Genomic DNA, 22,327 nt, shown 5'->3' with positions numbered 1-22,327 from the left:
CAGTCCAGGGAATCAGTTTACACCCACGCATGCACACATACAAACATTAACGTATCTGTTTCAACCAAAAGCTTTTTTTTAAAAAAAAAATGTAAATCTGCTCTTGTAGTTACAAATATACCAACAAACAATACTTTCGTTTTTGATAAAAACAGAAGTTTTTCCCTTTGATAGTAAATCATGCATGAAGGGAGCACAGTTTTTTTAAAACTGCATATGCCTCACATACTGCTTGAAATGGCAAAGCTTTGCGTGCCTGGCCCAGCGCCAGTTGACAGCTCAGCTGGATATCAATGCACATTCTGACCCCCCTTGCAGCGTGTCACTTCTGAATTGTTTCCGCAGTAGAAAGTTTATTCAACCTCTCTCTCAAATTCAGTGGACCGACCATCATTCTGCTATTTAATCATAGCAGAAGAGGTTATTTTTCTGACAGCACTAAAGCCAGAGAGCAATTCCTAATGAACAGCTTGATACAAGTGGAATTTCGACTGTTTTAGCCTCAATTAATTCTGCTGTCAAAACAAATGACTGCTTTTAGTGTTTAGATGTTAAGCTGCATCACAAAGGTCAATTTTGTATGTACACAAACACATAAGCAATCTCTTTCTTGCCATTATCTGATCCTGATCCAAGCTTTCAAATTTAGAAGCCAGGAAACCAAAAAATATTTTTTCAACATTACAGTCTCTAACACCAACTTCCCTTTTTTATTACCCTTTCCAGAAAGAGAAGCATTTGCATTTTTCTGAGAAGATAAGGATAATTTTATTTTTATGCAGAAAGTAACTTCTTACACTAGAACTTAAAAAAAAAAAAAAAAAAGAGAAAAAAAAAAAGCAAAGGAGTAAAACTAAATTAAACACAGCCTATTTGCAACAACGCATCATATAAAGATGAATGGCCTTTGAAGTCAACACCTATGTACAGGCGAAAGTAATGCTTCCTACTTATTTCCATGGAAACTATAGCAGATATAAAGATCACACTAACAAGTGCCTAACTGACAGAGCAAATTCCCAGCTACAAAACGTTCATTTTCAACAGTCACTAGCACTAGCTGTGCATTTTCACGAGTGATGAACAAGAGCCTGTATGCTGTGCTTGTAAAAATCCGCACCAGCAGAGATGAGCACTGTCTCTGCTGCCACTGACTGAGCTAACTGAGGTACTCTTCATTTCATGATGTGACAGCTGTGCGTGGCCATTCAGAACGTGGCTTGCCTTTCAAATCACTGTTACCACTGTGTACTGAAACACTGTCCATCACTGCGCTCACATCCACTGTTTCATCTTCAGCAAACATCGATGGATGTCAATAGGTGCCATTTTCTTCCACATAGAGATACTCGGTGATACACCTTTGCTTCATCCACACTTCCATGCTAGATGCCATTTTGTCAGAGTGCCCCTCTGCTGCCACATGTCACGTGGCAACAACGTGTAATGGAATATTGGTGGGAAGGTTCGACCACCAACATCCACCTCTCATGAGCTGGGTCAACATCATAAAACAGGAGGCATTACTTTCAGAGCAACCCTAGTATTTATCATACCAGGAAGTCTCAAGCAAATTTTAGTTCATGGATTTGGTCAGCTATACCTTGCAAATGAAGATAAATGACTTAAAATAGAAAAAATGGCCTGAAAGCAGGTCAGACTAGAAAAAATATTGAAATAATGACGACAGCCATATTCTTAAATCTAATTCTATCAATAATTTATATGTGGTTTTCACTACAATCACTGAATGTTTTACTAGTTTGTTTTTTTTTTTAATGTCCTCAGGTTTATGTATCAGCTTAGCTTTCTAGAGTTGCTTAACACTTGACTGAATCCTATTTTTTATTATTTTGAAAAAAAAGAAAAAAGAAAAAAAGAAAAAAAAAAACAAACCCAAAGAACTACAGTAGAATGCTAGTACTTCTTTCTAAAAAACAAAAGATAGCTGTCAATGACAGCAGAGATAATTATGCTCATAAGTAGTAGCAAAATGGGTAGCACTTCCAAACAACGTCTCTTTAAATGAAGAGGTTTACATAAAGGGAGAGCAAACCTTGCCTGTCTCCACTGAGCAAGCAATCTATTCTTACCCTGATTCTGCTGCAAGGCTTTCAGCCCTGCACCCTGTTCATCTGATCAAAGGAAAAAGCATTCATCTCAGGCTCTTCAGGTACTGTCAATACAATTCCACAGACACATTAAGCACACTACTCTCTAGGGGCAAGATCTCCCTGTGGCTTATACAGAAACAACAAACAAGAAAAGAATCATTACCTTCATAGCTTTAAAACAATTACTACCGATTAGGACGTTTACCAGGAGCAAGAAAACAGTAGATTTTTTTTCTCTAAACTAAGATGACAAACACCTTCAGTTGTAAAGAAATTCATTTTTACTGCTCAGACAACACAAGAATTTTCCACGAGAGACACTAAGCGCACATCCGAAGCAGTTTAAAGTTTGAAATCCAACTATCCTGCAATGCTTGAGCAGAAAAACAACAAACATAGGGAATTTCAACAGCTTTATGGAACTCACTGAATTAGCAGAAAAATTAACCTCATCCAGGAGATCAATCAACAGAATGCAATGCTCTCAATGCTTTCTTGACAGCATTCACTCTCTTTCTCACCCTCTTCTCCCCCCATGCTTGACTCTTCATCTGCACTCACGCTACTTTCTTTAGTTTCTTATTGGCTTGGAAAACAACTGGATGTGAGATGTGCACGGCCATCAGGCAGACAAATATACACTCAGCTCTTTGCTGATGCCCACTGAGTAACCAACACTGTTACAACTCTCTCTCAATTATATGGCAGGCCTAACTTGGTTACTTCCTTACCTGTACCTTCATTTTTATCAAATCTTTGCAACCTGTACTTTTCCATCAAAATGGGCTGAAAGTAGCAACATTCTGTGAAAATGAAATGGCAGGACTGCATGTGCCTAGTCTACAACGTTAAGTATCTGCAACACACAGCTCTGTGCCTTCAGCTTGCAAGTAGGAAGTTGCCGGTATGCAGTGATGAAAGAAACAGATACATACAAACACTATTTTTCTTACACAAGAGTCAACTAAGGTTCTGCAACACCAGACATAAAGTATATTAAATTGTATCTTTCATCTTTAAAGAATCACTTATTTCTAACTGTTGCACACTGCACAGTCCCTGTAACCAAGAAGCCTAAGGCTTTCTTCTGAAGTCCGGTACTCAAAATTGTGAAAACACAAGAGGTTTAAGACCTGATCTGTTTGCAAAGAGAAGGAGGAAAAGAAAAAAGAAAAAAAAAAAACGAGAAAAAAACCAATAATATATTGCACAGTATGCATACTATTAATGTGACAGTTTCCATACATGTGCCAACAATAAGTAAAAAAAGCAGTGGCAAAATTCTTCAGGGTCTGTATTTTATTTTACAGCTCCTGAATTCCCTGAGTATTTCAGGAGAAGGGGATATTCACCCAACTGGATCAACTCCTCTTTCTTGGGTAGAGTAGGTACAATTTTTCACAGAACTGGAAATGATCACCCAACTTTCAAATTCAGATGCACAAGTTATAAGAACATTGTATATTCAGTGAAGATGCTACAACAGTAATGATTTCTGGTTTTGATATGAATTGTCCTTGATACTACTTAAAATACAATCACCCTAAAGCAAACACCTTATCTAACTTGCTCAGAGCACCACATTTGTAGCCCAGCTTGTCAAGTGATGTTAGATTTCCAGTTGGTTGACAAATTCAGTGCAATGCTACCAATCTTCCACAGGCACTGAGCGAATTTCACAACAAAACCTGTACATTCATAACTCTCCAGACAGACCATTTAAAAGAAATAATTTATTCTCCTCCAATTAAAAAAAAAGTTTTCAAGTTAGGTATATATAATTATTAAAAACCCATGCTGGCAGATGGGGTTCCCTAAAGTTCACAGCAGCTGCAGTAGACTTTTTGTCAAAGAAAAGACCTAGTTTTAGCAGGCAAATAAAAGATACCCCTAGGACAGGAATGAAGACATACTGAACTTGCACCTCTTCCTTGAAAACAATGCTCAATAACTAAAAAATATTTATACTTGGGGGAAAAAAAAAAAAAAAAGCAGTCACTTCAGTCACTTCACACTTCTTAGAGAAATCCTAAGAGATATCCACACTTTATTTCTTCCATTAACTTCTGAAACAAAGCAAAGGACCACCTCCTTTACAAGGAATATTTTCCTGAATCTCTTGGATACTGTCATTGCTGAAAATTAAATTCATTCTTTTGTTAGCCTTCAGTGCAGAATTATGTGTGGATACAGGCTTTGAAAAACCAAGACAATTCTGGCTATTTATGCACCTATTCAGTACTGCTGTCAGCATTATGATATTAACAATATTTACAGAAAATATAAGGAAAATAAATGGTAAGAGCATAAAAGAAATACTTGCTTTGTTGTAATTTCTTGGAAAAGAAGCTCAAAGATGTCATGCAGAGCTGTTCAAAAATTAGTTTTGCCATGTTCTGTTTCATTTCCATGTACTTTGTTGTTGTTTAACTTCCGAGAAAAGAGCTTTTATAAAACCTATAAGCTATTATGTTATCAAGCAAACCTACGGAAAACACCAATGCCTCACTCAGCAGTGTTTCAAGTCTTTCTCTCAAAGCAGTTTGTTATTAAAGAACACAAAAAGCTTGCAGCTTTAATCAAAGAAAGTTTCAATATTTCACAGCTCTTGTTTTGCTTCTCAATCTCCGGGAACTGAAATGTTTCTGAAATTTTGTAGAAGTAATACTTTTTGTCTACTCTTTATGTCTTGTTCATTTCTTCACTAGATGCAGTATGTAGTTTAACACAAAATACTAACCTAATGTTAATATGAAGTTAGCAAAACTCTGCATTTATACTATGCTCAATTAATGCTCAATTACTTTGCACTAGTTTTGCAGCTCTAGTTCAACTCACTTCAATACTCTGCAATCACTGTGAAAAAAATAACTAGGTAGTGCTTCACAGGCATCTAGGTTTAAAATGTCCATGTAAGCAATTGCTGAAGGCCTAATAGCATGTCATAAACTCCACTTAAGCTTTGCACTAATCTCCACCGTAGCCAATAGACAGCAACATAAAACATCAAACGATCTACAACCCAGTTCAGTTAACTGAATCAGTTGAATTAAAGCCTATGTAAAATTTGTTTTTTAAATGTTTACTAAATTGAAGCTTTGATGCTGTACAATTCTGGTAACAGGCAATGCCAGCGGCAATAATGAGCTTGTAAGGAATCCAGATTAAACTGCTTTGATTACAATCCAAGCAGTAAACATAATGGTTTGTCAACAGTTTTGTAGTCTCTGAAATTCCCACAATGCTTCCAGCAGGAGCAGCATACCTAAATAAATGATTACTTTTTTTAAGACTTTAAGATACAAACTTGGCTAACGCTCCAGAATCAGAGCTCCCAGATCAGGCAAGGATCACCAGCACATTGGCAAACACACACTTCTGATATTCTCCACCGTTTGTGGTGTTAATAATTTTGCCATGATAGCTGTAATAAGTCACTCTACACTACTTGAAAGCCTTCCCTGAGAGGCAAATTTCAAAATGATTTCTAAAAATATATGTAGCCTGAATTAATGTCTACATTTGCTACTTAAACTTCCTGATGACTGGAGTAACCAGGAACTTTAAGATCCAGGAAGCTAAAGAACTTTTTTTTCTGCAGTGGTAAATAAAGCAAAATAGATTTCACTAGTTCCAAAAAGATACACATCAAACATTAACTTACTCAGATTACTGTTCAATTACTGCCCAAATTTGGAGTTTCTGGCACTGCTGAAGGAAGAAAAAGGAGCAAAGACAACAAGTCTGACCTTTCTGAATCTTGTTATCTATGGAAGAATCATTTAATTAAAAGAACTTAGGTTGTTATTGCCAGTGTCTAAAATGACGAGTGGGACAAGGAAAATGTGCAAGAGCCAGTGATGGCTGATCCACAGCAACTGTGGACAGGGAATATTCTCAATTACTTCTGTAGAAAGAATGGACGGATTGCAGGCACCAATTTACAATACTTCAGAAATGCAGATTTCTAATCCCTCCTCAGTTCTAGTTTATTGGGTGAATAGTAAGTGAAAGAAGTATTTTTACAGATGAGAAGTATCTTTATAGACTTTGCTTTTTTCACAGAATAAATTCTAGATGTTTATGCTGGAAGAGTTAGAGCACAATGTGTAAGCGGCTGATTTCTCATTGTCAGATTTTCACTGCCTGCTCACATGGGTTAGGACACAGAGTTGGAAAGAAAATCATGTTCAAGCTAATTCTGACTTTGAGCAAGATGGCACAAACTAGTAGAGGACCAATTAATATTTCTTTTTTATAGTGAAGAGATGAGCACCTCTCTCACCCTAAGTAACAGCACAGCATATGTAGTAATTGCCATCTGTGGATAATTTTATTGGATGGTTATGCAGCCAGCAAGGATTTTGGCTTTCCATTGTTGTCTGCATTACAATACAATTCTTGTTTTTCTCTTTATTCAGTTTTAAGAAAATTGCAAAAATAAGAACAATAACTCAATAAACTACCAACAACTGCTAACAATAAGATCAGAATAAACCAATGAAAGAAAGCTAAATTTAGCTTTTGTTTGGACAATGCAGTACAGCTGTCTTGTCTTTTGGCTCTCAAAGCGAGTCTCTGGGTAAAATATGTAGTGAGCAAAATCTAATACAGGCACAAACATATGCAGTCAGTTTTGTACGAATGAGAGCAGTATAAAAATGGAAAAACATTCATGACTAGCTACAACTATACAGACTTTATCTTTACACATAGTATGTATTATCCTGACAATTTTGGACAAAAAATCTGGAAAGAATATGAGATCATGCTTCCTAGAAGCTTCTGCTTCTGGAACAAACCAATATTCTTATAGAAGATAAGCATATTAAGTAAATGAAGTCAATGATATATCACAAATCTGGCACAATATATTATTTGTGGGATAAATACATTCCACAAATATGGAATTTACATAGACTCCCAGTATCAATTTAACATCTAGTTGAAAACAGACATTTTCTCACATGTCATGAACAAATTTTCCAAAGAACACGAACCAGCAGTTTATCTCAAATGGAAAATAGATTCATGTAAAGCAGGCAGCAACGGTTTTGATAAACAGTGCAAGACAAAAATATCTTCCAACTGAGTTCAACTTCAAATCTGCTATTAGGCCTAATAGTAGGAACAAATAAACTTCAGAAAATGTATTAAATTCTGAACACAAGTCTGACTGCTTACTGGAGGTCCTGACATTTCTCTCTCTTCATCAAAGTTTTATACTGAAGTGATTTTTCTTATAATTTAAATTTTAAAATGTGCAACTCAACGTTTTAACACTGAATAAGAGTAGAAAACAAATAATAAATAGAACTTCAGATACTGTGCTCTTTTTAAAATAAATTTGAAGTAGATTAAGAAAGAATTAGGTGATAAAGCTCACTGGACAAGCTGCTTAGGTAACAATTAAAAAAAAGTCTTTCTAAGGAAGTCCATAAACAAGTTCAAAAAACTCACAAAGTATTACTGTTAGAGAGAAATGATGTTTGGACTGAGAAACCAGTGCATTAAACTCTTTCAGTCTCTGCATATTAAGACTTCAGATAACAGAAATCAGCCACCAGAGGGAGCCCACATAATCCTGTATAAGGGACATGATCACACAATGAGAAATTACATATATGCTGATGAGAATTTAAGACCGTAATTGTCAGAAAAAAAATTATAAATTGTTTATAATTCACACAATAGAACAGCCACCTATAGTACTTCCTCTTAGATTCGTATTTGTACTTGTATCTGCAGAAATAGGAAAGTGAACTCTGCTATAAGGTACTGTAATTACCAGTACGATATACTGAAATAAACTAAAATGTTTTATTAAGCATAACATTTATTCTAATATTCAGTATCTCAGAATGTGTTCCACCAACTAATTCAGTACTTCAAAATAATATTGGATAGAGAATGCCTACATACTACCGGAGACTATTAAATTATTCCTTTCATCACTACTCAGGACCAGAATCATAAAAGCAACTGACGTAAGGCTTGTTTTCGACATTTGTGCTGTGCTCTGAGTCTTTATCATTCTTACACAGTGAATACTTTGAAAAGACTTCTCCTTTTCCAAAGTAACACATCACGGAAAGAATTACAGTATTTGCTCCATGGGTTAAAATACCTTTCTACTAAGAAAGCACTAACTTGTGGAAAAACATGTTTTGAACTAAGAAAACGCATTCCCTCCCCCACTGGATGTTTCTGTTTCATTCTCTGAATTACATGACTACAATTTAGCAATAGCAGCTTGTGCTTCCAGTCTCCTATTTCTAACATTTAGATTTAGAATTTAGATTCTTTAGATAATATTTTCCCCCTGCAACAAGGTTGGTATAAATAAAACAATTTCACTCTGTAAAATAAATAAATAAATAAATAAAATTCAAGGTGCATACAAATGTTTCCACAGTAAAAATATGCTCCCACCTTAAAATACTAATTGAAAAAATGACATTTGCCACAGCAAATGCTTTTATTTGACTCAGGAGAATCCAAACGGCATTTGACGAAATCTACAAAGCAGCAAATACGCCACACAGCATGTGCAGCTTCCCTCTCCCACCAAATTAAGAAATAAAGTTCTACTTTGCCTATGATTGTTACGTTGTCCTACAGAAAAACACACTAACAACATGTATGGTTTGAAATACGTTAGCACAGGTCTTTATAACCCAGGGAGTCATGTTCCTGAATGCAAGACAGCCAAAGCATGACATCACCACAGCTCCTCAAACGGGCTTCAATACTGAACATTCACCTTTATCTTAACCTCAGTCCAACTGTACATGAACTCCTGAAGCACGTACTTTTTCTTTGCTATTCTTTATCTAAAAGTTACAAGACTCACGGGAAACATCTGAGAATTGTTCCACACACAGTCTTACCTCAGCCCACTGGCATATCGGCATCACAGAGTGAATATGAAACAACATTGTTTCTGGTCACCATATTCAACAGTTGGTAAAAATGCTCAAAATACAAACTGTTGTGCACATCCCTGCTCTGAAAAAAACTGATGATGCCGGACAGGACTCTCAGCACAACAAAACTGAATTCCTGTGCTCACACAACTAGTGACCAAATACACAGTCTGAAAACTGAGCGGAACTCAGTGTTTCTCCTATAATGTTACATGCACAGTTTGGAGAGATTGTCTTTATTCCCAGCTGAGAAAAGCCTTATACAACCCATCAAACTAGCAATATTTTCAGAAAGTACTACTCAATCTGATACGAGGTAAAGAAACAAATCACCAAAATATAACCTATTAAAAAGCATGATTTTATAAGCTAACCAAAGAAACCAGACCAACGGTTATGAAGTTTTATAACCAACTTCACACACATCTGTTCTGAATCTATCAGTAAATTTGGATCACATTTTTGAAATAAATTTTATGCAGAGGCATACAGCACAAAGAAGTTTGTATCAAGGAACAGGGCAGTTTAAAAGCTTCCTCAAAGAAGCCTCACTGAGAGACTCAGAGCTACAAATTGCCATGCCTTATGAACATAAGCCCTACAAATGCATAGTAATGTGCTATCAAATTTCTCTGAAACATTTAACATCAAAGAGAATAAATTCTGAGAATTCAAAATATAAGAACCTTCCAGCAATAACACTTCACGAATAGAGTTTGACTTTTTGTTACGGGTGGAAATCTACAGCTTTTAAATTAACATTTCCTTCTCTGTCATATTTGATCTCTTACCTGGTCTTTCCTTGCCAGTTCCTTTTGACTCAGCAAATTTCTGTATTAAACTCTCAACTGTAGTATTCGCCATGTTATTTATAAATTCTTCATGTACCTTAAAAAAAAGCAAACACAACAAAACCCCCCACACAATGGGAGTTTTAATTAGATTATTTTAATTACTATAACTTTTTACTTTAAGTAGTGTTTAGTTTTAACACTAGCTTTAATATCATAATATTTTCTTATAAAATACAATAAAGAACTTCCAGAAATTAGCAGGCATTTTATCAAGGAAATCCCTTTATTGTTTTAGGAGTTGCAAATTTGTGTACAATACAGACACCAACGGGGAATGAAAGAATATAGCTAGATGGCAGGTATAGGATTTACTTCTACCTCTTCTATCTAAGCTACTTGTCTACATACCATTTTCTGAATTTGTCAACAACATGTTCCATACAATGTCAGGAAGACAAGATGTCCCTTAAGCCAGCACCAGTTGAGGGTGTGAACAGTTACTGCTGTATTATCACACGTCCCACCTGCTTCAGTAAAAGCACTACTGTTTTAATGTTTTTGGTCTGGCAAAAAAACAACCACATGCTGTTAATAAGTTTTTCAAGCAAGGCAGTACGTATTTGCCTTAGAAATAAATAACATGACCCTTGTGACTACCATTCATGAGCAAAATCTGAATACTGAAAAAAAAAACCAGACTCAAATGAAGAGCACTCAAATAAACTTGCACCGCAACGCATAAGAATGTAGATTTTTTAATAAGGATTATTAGTTAAAAAAATTTGCAACTAAAGAAAACATACTAAAAAGCTCCTTTTAAAACCAAAGGCCTTTTGCACACAAAAACCTAGTTGTATAAAACATTTTGGAGCTCTTGACTGATACAATTTCAAGTTTTAGGCAAAGAAAATGTGTGATTGCTGATTTAGTATCTAGTGAACAAGACTTAGAAATACACTAAACATTCTTCAAATCATCAAAATCTCTAACCAAATCTCTGTTTTGTTAGCATTAAACTCAATCAATGATTGATCATTCAGCCTAGGAAGTTTTTAGAGAATACTGTGAAGTTTGTGATCCCAAACTTACACATGAAACAGAAAGCCACAACGTTTTTGGTTCATGCTGGATTCAGACACAAAATAGATTTCCAGGACAATAAACAAAATCAGAGGTGATCCACTCAGTAAGAAATTTCAGAAATGCTTGAATAAGAAAATACACAGATCTCAAAATATCTCAATGGCTATTTGACATTCAAATTTCCTTCAAACAGATGAAAACTGAGTTCAGCACACATTCACGTTTCATATATTTGGTAAAAAGAACCAAAATTGCTTTAAAGTATTTTAAATCCTCTGCTTTATTATTATTTATCTTCGTATGGTTTAAAAGCTTACTGCTGTTTTAAAGATGTGATCCACAACACAGTAAGGACTGTTCTGCTCAGTGGTTAAGAAAAAATACATAGCTTAAGCCAAATAAACAAATGATAACATAAAAATTACCTCTCCTATTTGTAAATGAATATCCTTTATGGTATTTGACAATGATTCTATAATTTCTTTCATATGCAGTAGATGTGTTTCTTCAATATCTTGAAACTTCTGTAAACCAATACAAGTCATTATTGGTAATAAATTTTTTCTTGAAATGTTAAGCTTTAAATTACAATAATTAAATATTCTTTATAAATTATTAAAATAATAATAATAATAAATTATTTTAAAAAACAACCAACTATTTTTTCAGATCATTACCACAGTTATTGTAATGTTTAACAATAGAAGGTGCAAAGTCCAAAGAATAGTAAAATAAAGTGTTTCTTTAAATATACCCTTTTGGAACCATTACCAAGCTTTTCCACTTTTTAAACTTTCAACTATCTTGGTGTTTCAAAAGATCTGACCTATTTTTTCTAAAAAGAAATAGGACTGATGGTTGTTTTAAAAAAATGTATTTTCTCTGTTATTTGCATTACCAAAAAGTTTCATCTGCTTTTTCATCTGATTTCAGAGATTCTATTTCCAGATTGTTTTGCACCTCCTCAGCACCCTCATTCTCCTCCTGGTCCCAACAGATATGTTTCTTATTGTTTCCTTCAGTGAAATCTAACTCCTCTGCTTCAACTTTGCTTCATTCATTTGATCTTTAAATTGACTACATGCAACCTTCTCAGTTTGTCTGCAATTTTTTCTGCTGTTCCACCATATCTAGATTTCTACCTGACACCCATTTTAAAAGCACTTCAAACATTTTCTTTTCTGAGGACCTTAAAAAAGAATTTCAGGGGATTGGGGCTGTTGGTGGGTGTATAGGTCATGCTTTCTTCTATCTCTCCAGTAGCAGGGAGCAATACCACGAGGACAAGGAAAACCCTTCTTATAAATACATGGCTGAGAAGCTAGAGCAATCACAAGAATCTTGTTTTGTTTTACCATGGGGCTGCTTTTTCGACACCTGCCTGATGTCTGCTGAGGGGTCTCACCTGTCTCAGAGGGGGAAATAGATCTTCATACAGGAGCTGGCAGTACTTGCTGAGAAGGCTTTAAACTAGCTATGAAGGAGAAGTGTATTACACCAGGCCTGCTAGAGATAAGCCTAGGGGAATGATGATGGGATTAAAGGTGAGGCAAGGAGCTCAGCTGAAGGGCATCTACACCAAGCTGCTTTCTACCCTCTGTCAGCATTCCTGGTCAACTGGAGAGGTCCCAGAGAACTGGAGACGTGTCAGTGACTTTCATCAACAAGAAGAATAGTAAGGAGGATCTGAGGAACTGCAGGCCCATTAGCCTGACCTCAGTGCCAGGGAAGATTATGGAACAGATCATCTTGAGGGAGGTCACAGAGGATCAGGCCTAGCCACCATGGGATCATGAAAGCCAGGTCCTGCTAGACCAATCTGATCTCCTTTTGTGATTGAGTGACCCATCTGGTAGATGAGGACAAGGCTGCTGCTGTAATCTACCTAGAACTTGAATAAAGCCTCTGACACTGTCGCCCACAGTATTCTCCTGGAGAAGCTGGCAGCCTGTGGCTTGCACAGGTACACTGTTTGCTGGGTAAAGAACTGGCTGGTGGGCCAGGCACAGAGAGTGGGGGTGAATGGCGTTAAATGTAGCTGGTGACCAGTCATGAGCAGCTTTCCCCAGGGGTTGGTAATGGGGCCTGTCCTGTTCAGTATCTTTATTGATGAATGAGGGCACTGAATGCACCCTCAGTAAGTTTGCAGGTGACTGAGCTGGGAAGAAGCGTCCATCTGCCTGAGGACAGGAAGGTACAACAAGGGGGTCTGGGCAGAGGCCAGTGGGATGAAGCTCAGCAAGCCCAAGCGCTACGTCCTGCACTTGGGCACAGCAAATCCCAGTAGTGCTGTGGGCTTGAGGCCGAGTGGCTGGAAGACTGTGTAGAAGAAATGGCCTGGGGGTGCTGGTCAACACTTGGCTGAACATGAGCCAGCAGCATGTCCAGGTGGCCAACGAGGCCAGTGGCATCCTGGATTGGATCAGAAGTAGTGTTGCCAGCAGGAGCAGGGAAGTCGTTGGCCTCTGCACTCAGCTCAGGTGAAGCTGCACCTCAAGTAGTGTGCTCAGTTTTGAGCCCCTCACTGCAAGAAAGACATCGAGGGCCTGCAGCGTGTTCAGAGAAGGGCAACAAAGCTGGTGAGGGCTCTGGAGCACAAGTCTTATGAGGAGCGGCTGAGGGAGCTGGGATTGTTCAGTCTGGAGAAGACGAGCACCACAGGAGATCTTATTGCTATCTACAACTGCTGAGAGAGGCTGTGGTGAGGTGGGGGCTGGTCTGTTCTCCCGTGTAACTAGCAATAGGACTGGAGGAAATGGCCTCAACTTGTGCCAGAGGAGATTCAGGCTGAACATTAAGAAAAAGCTCTGAAAGAGTGGTCAGGCACTGGAATAATAGAAACATTAAGAGTGGAAAGGGGCCTTTAAAGGTCATCTACTCCAACTCCTCTGCAATGAAAAGGAACATACACAGCTAAATCAGGTAGCCCAGGGCCTTATACAGCCTTGCCTTCAAAGTCTACAAGGACAGGGCATGAATCACATCTCCAGGCAACCTGTTCCAGTGCCTCACCACCCTCACAGTAGAAGGCATTTTACTTCTATCCAACCTTATTCTACCCTCTTTGAGTTTGAGGCTATTTCCCCTTGCTTTCTTCACAACAGATCCTGCTAAAAAGTCTGTCCCTTTCTTTCCTATAGCTCCCTTCCAGGTATTGAAACACTGCTATCAGGTCATCTCAGAGCCTCAAGGCTGAACAGCCCCAGCTCTTTCAGCCTACCCTCATAGAAGTGTTCCATTCCTTGGCTCACTTTTGTGGCGCTCCTCTGGATGTGCTCCAAAAGGCCCACATACCTCCTGTATTGAGGTAGTGGAGTAACCATCCCTGGAGATGATCAAGAAACATTCAGGTGTTGTATTGAAGGACATGGTTTAGTAGAAAATATTGCTGATAGCTGGACAGTTGGACTGGATGACCTTGAAGGTCTTTTCCAATCTTGGTGATTCTATGATCTTTAACAGCCCACTCCTAGCTACAGCTCAAAAAGAAAAATGTTCAAATCCTCCCTAACAGTGAACCATAATCACCTTTTAATCTTTCTTCACTCCTGATCTCTATTCTACTGTTTTCATTCCTATTTCCCTAGTTGTCTTTTCAAGCACACCCAAACTTTGAGCACCTTTAATTCGTCTCTTCTATTTTACAGGGTTCTCTGAAGATTCTCTCTTTACATTTCCTACCTCCCTGTACTCTGATTCACAAATGAAAGCATCATTCTAAACAGACAAATTATATATCTCTACCTTCTAAAAACTCGGTTTTTCTTTTGCCACACTTATATGCCTCTAGCCATCAATGAAGCAGATTAAAATAACACTTTTTTTCCAGCAGCTTCCCTTCTGGATTACAGAAAACATGGTCATTCTCCGTAGCCCATTTTATGATGTCTCTACTTTTATTGAATGCCTAGCAAGACAAACTACACTGTCCTGCTTTCCAAGCTATCCATGGCCCATGTCTATAATATCTATTCTCAGTCATGATCAGGGCATCAGCACTTGAATATAACGTGATTTTCCAGCCTGCTTCTATACCAAATACTTACCTAAACTCAAAGTGAATTTTTGAGACTGTGTCAATGCTGCTTCCTTCGTGCTTGTTTAGAGATCCACATGACACTCAGTAAAACTGACTACAGTTCTCCTTTAAATATTTCTCTATGATGCGTATCAAAACAACTGGCCATTCAGAGATCTTTGCCTATTCCTGCTCCCCACACCTCACACAGCTCCCTCTTTCTTATTTACTACTTGATGCTCAATAATTTAAGCCTTTGAAGGAGAAGGCATCTTAGCCTTGTAATTACTTAACACAAACGTTCTGATCAAGGACTATCCAAACACTGTAATACGACTATATAATTCATATCATAGGTAGAATCATTAACAGTCATTAACCAAATTGTTTATTTGCACTTTTGAAAGAACAGTCTGTTTTGAAAGGATATAGTGAAGCATATCTGTAATGCTAAGACTCGAGTGAAAGTCACACTACAAGAAAAATGAAAAAAACTTTGACAGTATCTGTAATTGTCCAATTCAGCACACAGTCTTCCTAAGTTGTAAACATTTTTCTTTAAGTTTTACAATATGAAGAATTAATACTTGCTCTTGAACTTTATTTACATGCAGACTGCTCTACACTGAAGTTGTTTAAACAATCAGCTGTATTCAATTCTAGCTAAGACAGAAGGGTGTCAAAGAAAAATGAGTTAGCAATTCCAGCTATTTTCATTGTTTCCCATAGACCATGCAACGTGTTTAAGTGTTTAAAAATGCAATGTTTAAAAAAAAGCTTGTAACAAGGTGGCAGGTGAGATGCCATTTTTTCTTTGCAGTTGCAGAGCAATTGTTTAATACAACTAGTTTTACTCAGAAAAAAGATCTTTCAACGTGAAGAATATCTGTAAAATTCAATTTCTAGACAAACCAAACCATATTCTTATCCCCTTGTAATCGCAATACAATCTTCCATGTTTATTCCAGCACAAAATACAACTTACAATTCAACTTCTCAAAATCATGCAGTACAAGTCACTTTACTTTTACACTAACAGAAAAGATAATAAATGACGCAAGGGAAAAATACATAAAATTTACACAAGAAATTTAGTGGAGACTGACTAAGAGCACAGGACATCTAAGTGAGGACATTACTACCGGATTACCTAGAACAAAGCTACAGCAATTCAAGATGCTGGTGCTTTAAGAATAATTTTATCTGAACTGCCTAGGACAACTTAACTGATTTTGCACTGGAACAGCAGAGAATGAGTTACTTCTCATTTACTTTTTTTAGATGGTGGGTTGTAGTGAACAATTCTGATTATATCTGGTATCCTTTGGTATCCTTTCTGTAACATCTGTTGAATAATTATTCAGATACCAATAAGAGCAAGTTCTAACAAAGTTTTCAAAGCAGCAAAGTGGTTTGTAATTTAGAAGAATAGAGTTTTTGATATGTCAGGATACACATATCTTCTTAGTGTAAAATCTTAATTTCTAAGAAGTTCAGGAAAATACTAACATTTTTCTACTTCTACATTTGTAATACAAGTATGACTTAACTTCCCTTATATTTTCATCCATGCCTAAAAATTAAACTTGGAAACTAAGGAGAAGAACAAAGAAACAAGTAAATATATGTCAAATAAATATTACTAAGAGCAGAAATGGTAAGTAATGTTTTCTGAAATCTGTGACAGTGAAAAAATGTCTACTATCAAGAGATTTGGAGAAGAAATTTTAACAAGCAGCAGCAAGAGCAAACATATAGAGAACTCAACATCCTCTGTAATACAGTGAAACTCCTTAAAATTCTAGATACTTCTTTGATGTTGGAATGAAGTAAGGGTTTTTGACCACCTCAGCTAAACCCCTAAGGGGCTACTTTATCAAGCAGTTACTAAAATATTTCATCAGAATGATAACAAGAAAAACATGATGGGTCCCAATATTATATCTCCTATGAATGAATTCCAGTAATTCAAAGTAATTCGAAGGATTTTCTGTCTGATCACAATGCATCTACAATAGTTTCAGAAGCTCATCTTCTTTTCTCACTAAAAATTTGTTCAGAAATTCTCTCGGGAGTGCTAGTATTCCAGTGCATCATTCAAGAACACTTCCATCAAAATACACATTGCCACTGTTTGTCTTTCAAGCCTATTACTTTTGACAGCTTACACCAATTTCCAGAGGAGATCATTTTATTTTAAACAATTCTTCAAAAGCTTTCCTTTCAGATATCTTCAGAGAGATAAAACAGAACATATGAATCTATTTCAAAAGCACCTCATTTAATACAACACTTACTTGTGCAGTTTCTGTCATTTTTTGTTCAAAATCAGATTTAACTGCAGCGTATTTCTCCACATACAGTTTATAGGTATCTGTAGCTTTCTTCGATTTAACTGTTGCCTATAGATTAGTACAAAAAACGTCAAATGTCACACACACAATTTAATGCAAGGTTTATAATGTCACTATTAAGTGAAAGCCTAAGATGATCTAAGAAAACATTGAGATGTATTGAAACACTAAAGTATCATAACAAATTTTTACCACAAAATAACGTAGATTCAAGCTATTAGAGATTTCTGGTTTAAAACTTCTCATAAGCCATGTAGAAAGGCAACAGAACAACTACCTAACTTAAATCCTTTCTCCCTATCGTCTAAGACTAACTTATAGCACACTTACTTTTAAATCAGTATTTCAAAACATGTATTACTGAAATTAACTATTTACGTGATATGTCAAATATATAGAAAAACATGAAGAAAGCCAGGATAAAATTCAGAGTAAACAGTTACTAGGGCAGCTCTGAAAGTATCAAATGCTTTTGGCTTTGTTTATTTAGAAGGTACAGTTCTCTGTTAGAAGTGAAAGAAGGAAAATAAGGAATGTGGAAAAATAATGAGAATAGATTAAGAGAAGATATTTCAACCTGAAATTTATGTAGAATATACTGATGGGACAGATTCATGCAGCTCAGACTTGTTTAAAGTAGTACTTTCTGAATTCATAAGGTACTGATTTTTTTTTTTTTCCCCATCATTTGTTGGTAATTAACCAAATCTTGTCTGTGTACGTTATTTTCTTAAAAGACAAAAGAAAAAAACAGGAGAATCCCAGAACTACATAGACAGGAAGACAACAAAGTGTTTCATTCTGGTAAAAGAAGCTACTTTCAAAGTTTATAGTACAATATGGGATTAAGGTTTTTTGAGCTGTTGAAATTGCAGTTTCCAAGTTAGAAGCCAAATATTATTCTCATCACCTTTATGCTGGCTTCTTCTTTCAGAATGCCTTTCTTTGCACTGAAATTTCTCCCTAATTTTAATTAATTTTAATTCACAAATCACTTTCAGTTAATGACGCCAGTAAAGACTGCATGTTTACTATTCAAGTTCTGAAATCCTCTTTCAAATGAATTTTATTGCTTCCAGAGTATAAACAGCAACTACTACTCACTTGCAGTGAGTTGCAGAGCTGAGCACTACCTGTAATTTCCCAATGAATCAATACCAACATCTGCAACTTCCAATGAAAAATAACTGAAAATTGTAAGTACAGCATTAGCATTTGTTCACCTGGGGAACCTTTAAAGATTTTTCTCAAAAGTACTATGTAATTGAACTCTGGGATCTTGAGACAAGCAAAATATTCCCTGCCTCTGGTAATACTGTCTGTCTATGAACAGAATCATGTGTTTTGTGTGTTTAAGAGCCCCTACAGAAAACAATTATTCAGCAAGGCAGACAAAATGATGAAACGTGAACATTTCATGATTAGCTCCTAATCTTTTTTGAAAACAGGATGTGTCAATTCTCAGGTACAGCAATTGCTAGAATTCTATTTAGAAGTTTAACAGTAACTGAAAGAATAAGAATCAGTCAATAATTTTTTGTCAAGTCACTATAAACAGAGAAGTTAACATGCCAGAGAACAACAGGAAGTTATTACACAAGCTACCACTACCAGTTACAGCAAAATTGCAAGCTTTAGATTCTTCCTTAAGAATCTTCGTTAGATCCTTCAATAAAGTATCTCTCTCAATGCTAAACTTTATGATGAGCTCCTGGCATACTGGCACACATTCCCTGCTCTGCAATAAAGTGACTATTGTACCATTTTGATAAAAACATCTTTCATGCACTGCTAAGCATAATAAAACTATTTTCTACCAAAAGAAAAACAAATGAAAGCAATCCTTATCATGTTATTGAAACTGCAAGAGTAAATTTGAATAATGATGTGACAGAGACAATGTGACAGTCACAGTTGCAGGTTCCCAGGAGAAACTTTTTTTGAAGCTTTATCTGGTATCAACCATGCTCTAATTGTTTGGGGGGGAGGGGGGTGGAAGTACTCATGGAAGATGTACAAAGCAATAGAAAATTGTCTTCGTTCCTATGATGTTTCCTCTTTCTTTCTTCTGCAGCTAAACCGACATTAGTGAGCCAAGGTTTTCTGTTTGTTTTTTTAATTGTTTCTGACAGGACAAAGGATGGCAGTGTTAGATGTCAAGAGCAAGCCTTCTATCAAGTCAACTTTTCCTTCTGAAAATTTTCAATTTATTTGCAATTGCTTGCGTTTTCAAAAGACTGCAAGAAAACATGGGCGGTCTCACACAATGCTTACTCATATCCAGATTCCAGCACTGACTGCCATTCAAAAAACAAACCAGGAGAAAAAAATAGGTTTATATTAGAGATAAAAACTATCAGAAGATGGTCAACTGGATAATTTTTGTCACCAGTGAACCAACATTACTGCTCCACCAAGATAGCAGACAAAAGGCACTGAGATCATTTAACTAAGAACAGGTTCTCATACAGATCATACAGCTGAAACAGCAAAAGGCTGTTGATACAGAAGACACAGAGACAGGGAAACATAACTACTTTTGTCTACTACTACCTTGTCTCCTTAAAACAGCAAAAAGTCTCATTGTTCCCTGCAGGTGCTCGCCACCCTCTACTCGGCACTGGTGAGGCTGCATCTGAAATGCTATGTTCTGTGCTGGGCCTTTCAGTGCAAGACATACTGGAGCTAAGGGATCCTTCCAACCTCAGCCATTCTGTTGTCCTATGATAGGATGAGAGAGATGCGGCTCCTCAGCCTACAGAAGAGAAAGCTCAAGGGGATGGGATCTCAACAGGGTATATGAAGGTAGGGTGCAAAGCAGACAGAGCAAGGCTCATTTCAGTGGTGCCCAGCCACAGGGCAAGAAGCAACAGGCACAAAGTGCAACACAGAAAACACTTCTACGCTGTGTGAGTGACAGACTACCAGCACAGGTTGCTCAGAGAGATTGTGGAACCCTCTCCTTGGAGATCTTCAAAAGCCATCCAGACATGGTCCTGGGCTACTGGGTCCAGGTGTCCCTGCTTGAACAGGAGGGTTGGATCAGATGACTTCAGAGGTCTCTTTGAACCTTAACTGCTCAGTGATTCTGTGTGTGGATCAAACTCTCCCATGACACAGGGACAGAGCTAAAAACAGCACCAGGATATTCATCCATAGGGGTTTTGGTCCATGTAACTTAAATTAATTCTGAAAGTAACGTTAGCTTGTTTTTTCTTGTCAATGGAACAGACTTCAAATACTTCTATAATTAGCTACTTGGTCTCAGTTGAAAGGACACAAAGGCTCCTACTCCTCAATTCAAAAACAAGTACAGTCATTGAGTTCGCATATTTGTCTAAGAAAACGTATCCAAGAATGTAAAAGATGATGAAACAACTATATGCAATTTCTGTAAAGGATGCTAAGAAAAATTATTATATGATGCAGGTAATCATAGAATAAAGAATTGGAACTGCAGTGAAGTTAGAACAGATAAGGAAGTGTAAACAAAACATAAAAAGGCATTCAAAGTACTCATATTATAAAATAATCATAGTTTTCCTATTTTTAACCCTTTCAGAGCATTTTACTTGCTAATATGACATGAATGTATTAGATTGACAACATAATGAATTTTGAGAAAGACGTCACATAACTACCTTATCAATTTCTCTCGGTGTTGCTCCTTCCTTTTTCAAACGTTCTTGTTCAAGACATTTTGCATTGTAGTTTTCCTTTGACTTCTGTAATGCCTGAGTTATACTTTGAATGTTTTGCACTGCTTCCAATGTTCCTGAAACTTCTTCCTTAGTCTGCCAAATATTACACAGTTGTCAAAAACAAATAATTTGAATTTCAGTGCTTATAAATCTTTGGACATGCTTGAGGAAAAAAAAACCAAAAACCATTACCTTTTTATAAGCTTTAATTTGTTCATCTCCATATTTATGAACTTCTTTTATTAGCTCTTGTAATCTCCGGACAAGATCCAAGTGGCAGCTTGCTAGTTTTTCTGTTGAGGTTTTGAAAACATCCCAAACTGGTGCAAATGTTCTGGGTTGAGAAAAAAAAATTTAATGCCCATTGGGATTTTTTTCTTTTAAATCAGCTAGACTTTTCTTAATAGTGCTAAAGCATAATGAATATTTTTACAGAAATTGTGTTCCTAAACTGAAACAAACACAACAACTATATGCTATAAATTATGTAGTTTTTAAATCTTGCAGGTGTACAGTAGGTCACTCAGAAAGTAACACTTCCGATTTATTCCCATGGAAACTACAACAGATACAAGGAGCACAAAAACATCTTTTGAGAGGGCAAATTACAGAACACTCTCTTTCAACACAGTTGCCATAGTAAGTTACACATTTTCACCAGTGATGAACAAAAGCCTGAAGGCCACACTTGCAAAAATACACCTGCAACACCTGCAACAGCAGCGGTGACCCACTGTCACTACTGCTGAAACACCCCAGTCACTGTGCTCACATCTATTGTTTGGTCTCTATAAATCTTCAGTATGTGTTGATGAACATCAACGGATTGCCCCTGTGCTGCCATCTGTCACACAGCAGCAAAATCTAATAGAATACAGGTGGGAAGGTTCAGCCCTCTACTGCCATACCACCAACATCCACCCCAATGCCATTGTCCAGCATGATAAAATAGGAAGCATTAATTTTGGAGCATCCTTCATAGTATCTAATAACTTCAGTACTTTCTGGTTTTTACTCTATACAGTCAATAAAGGTAAAATGTACCTATCTGTTTTCTGACTAAAGTTGCTGCAAAATTGGTACTATTTTATAGCCTTTAAAACAATGATGTTCCTATTCAAACTCAGACAGAGAACTTTCAAAAAGCAGCAACAAATCACCAAACTGTTCTCTGATAACTCCATATTCTACCTCTGATTATTACAAATAAAAAGAAACTTCCTCTCATCTAGGAAGTCTGAGCTATTGCTCATATTTCTAACAACAAAAGCAAACTTCCCATCCATTATTCCATTTCATTCTTTCATAAAACATAACTCAAATACAAAATTTTATCT

General features: G+C 36.6%; 1 protein-coding gene across 5 annotated transcripts in view; it reads right to left on the bottom strand.

Annotated features, from left to right (window-relative positions):
• Positions 1–22,327, bottom strand: part of FCHO2 (FCH and mu domain containing endocytic adaptor 2) — a 92,097-nt gene that overhangs the window by 52,736 nt on the left and 17,034 nt on the right. For all 5 annotated transcript variants that reach the window (XM_052701270.1, XM_052701269.1, XM_052701271.1 and 2 more), the window contains exons 4-8: positions 21,183–21,324; positions 20,931–21,083; positions 17,233–17,337; positions 11,343–11,441; positions 9,832–9,928 (exon numbers count right to left, since the gene is read on the bottom strand). In XM_052701270.1, coding sequence (XP_052557230.1) covers positions 9,832–9,928; positions 11,343–11,441; positions 17,233–17,337; positions 20,931–21,083; positions 21,183–21,324 — 596 coding nt within the window. The remainder of the gene's footprint in view (positions 1–9,831; positions 9,929–11,342; positions 11,442–17,232; positions 17,338–20,930; positions 21,084–21,182; positions 21,325–22,327) is intronic.

This window comes from Tympanuchus pallidicinctus, unplaced genomic scaffold, assembly GCF_026119805.1.
Source record: "Tympanuchus pallidicinctus isolate F22 unplaced genomic scaffold, pur_lepc_1.0 scaffold4, whole genome shotgun sequence".
NCBI classification, from domain to species: domain Eukaryota; kingdom Metazoa; phylum Chordata; class Aves; order Galliformes; family Phasianidae; genus Tympanuchus; species Tympanuchus pallidicinctus.
The sequence above is the reverse complement of the archived record's forward strand: the minus strand, read 5'-3'. Positions and strand labels throughout refer to the sequence as shown.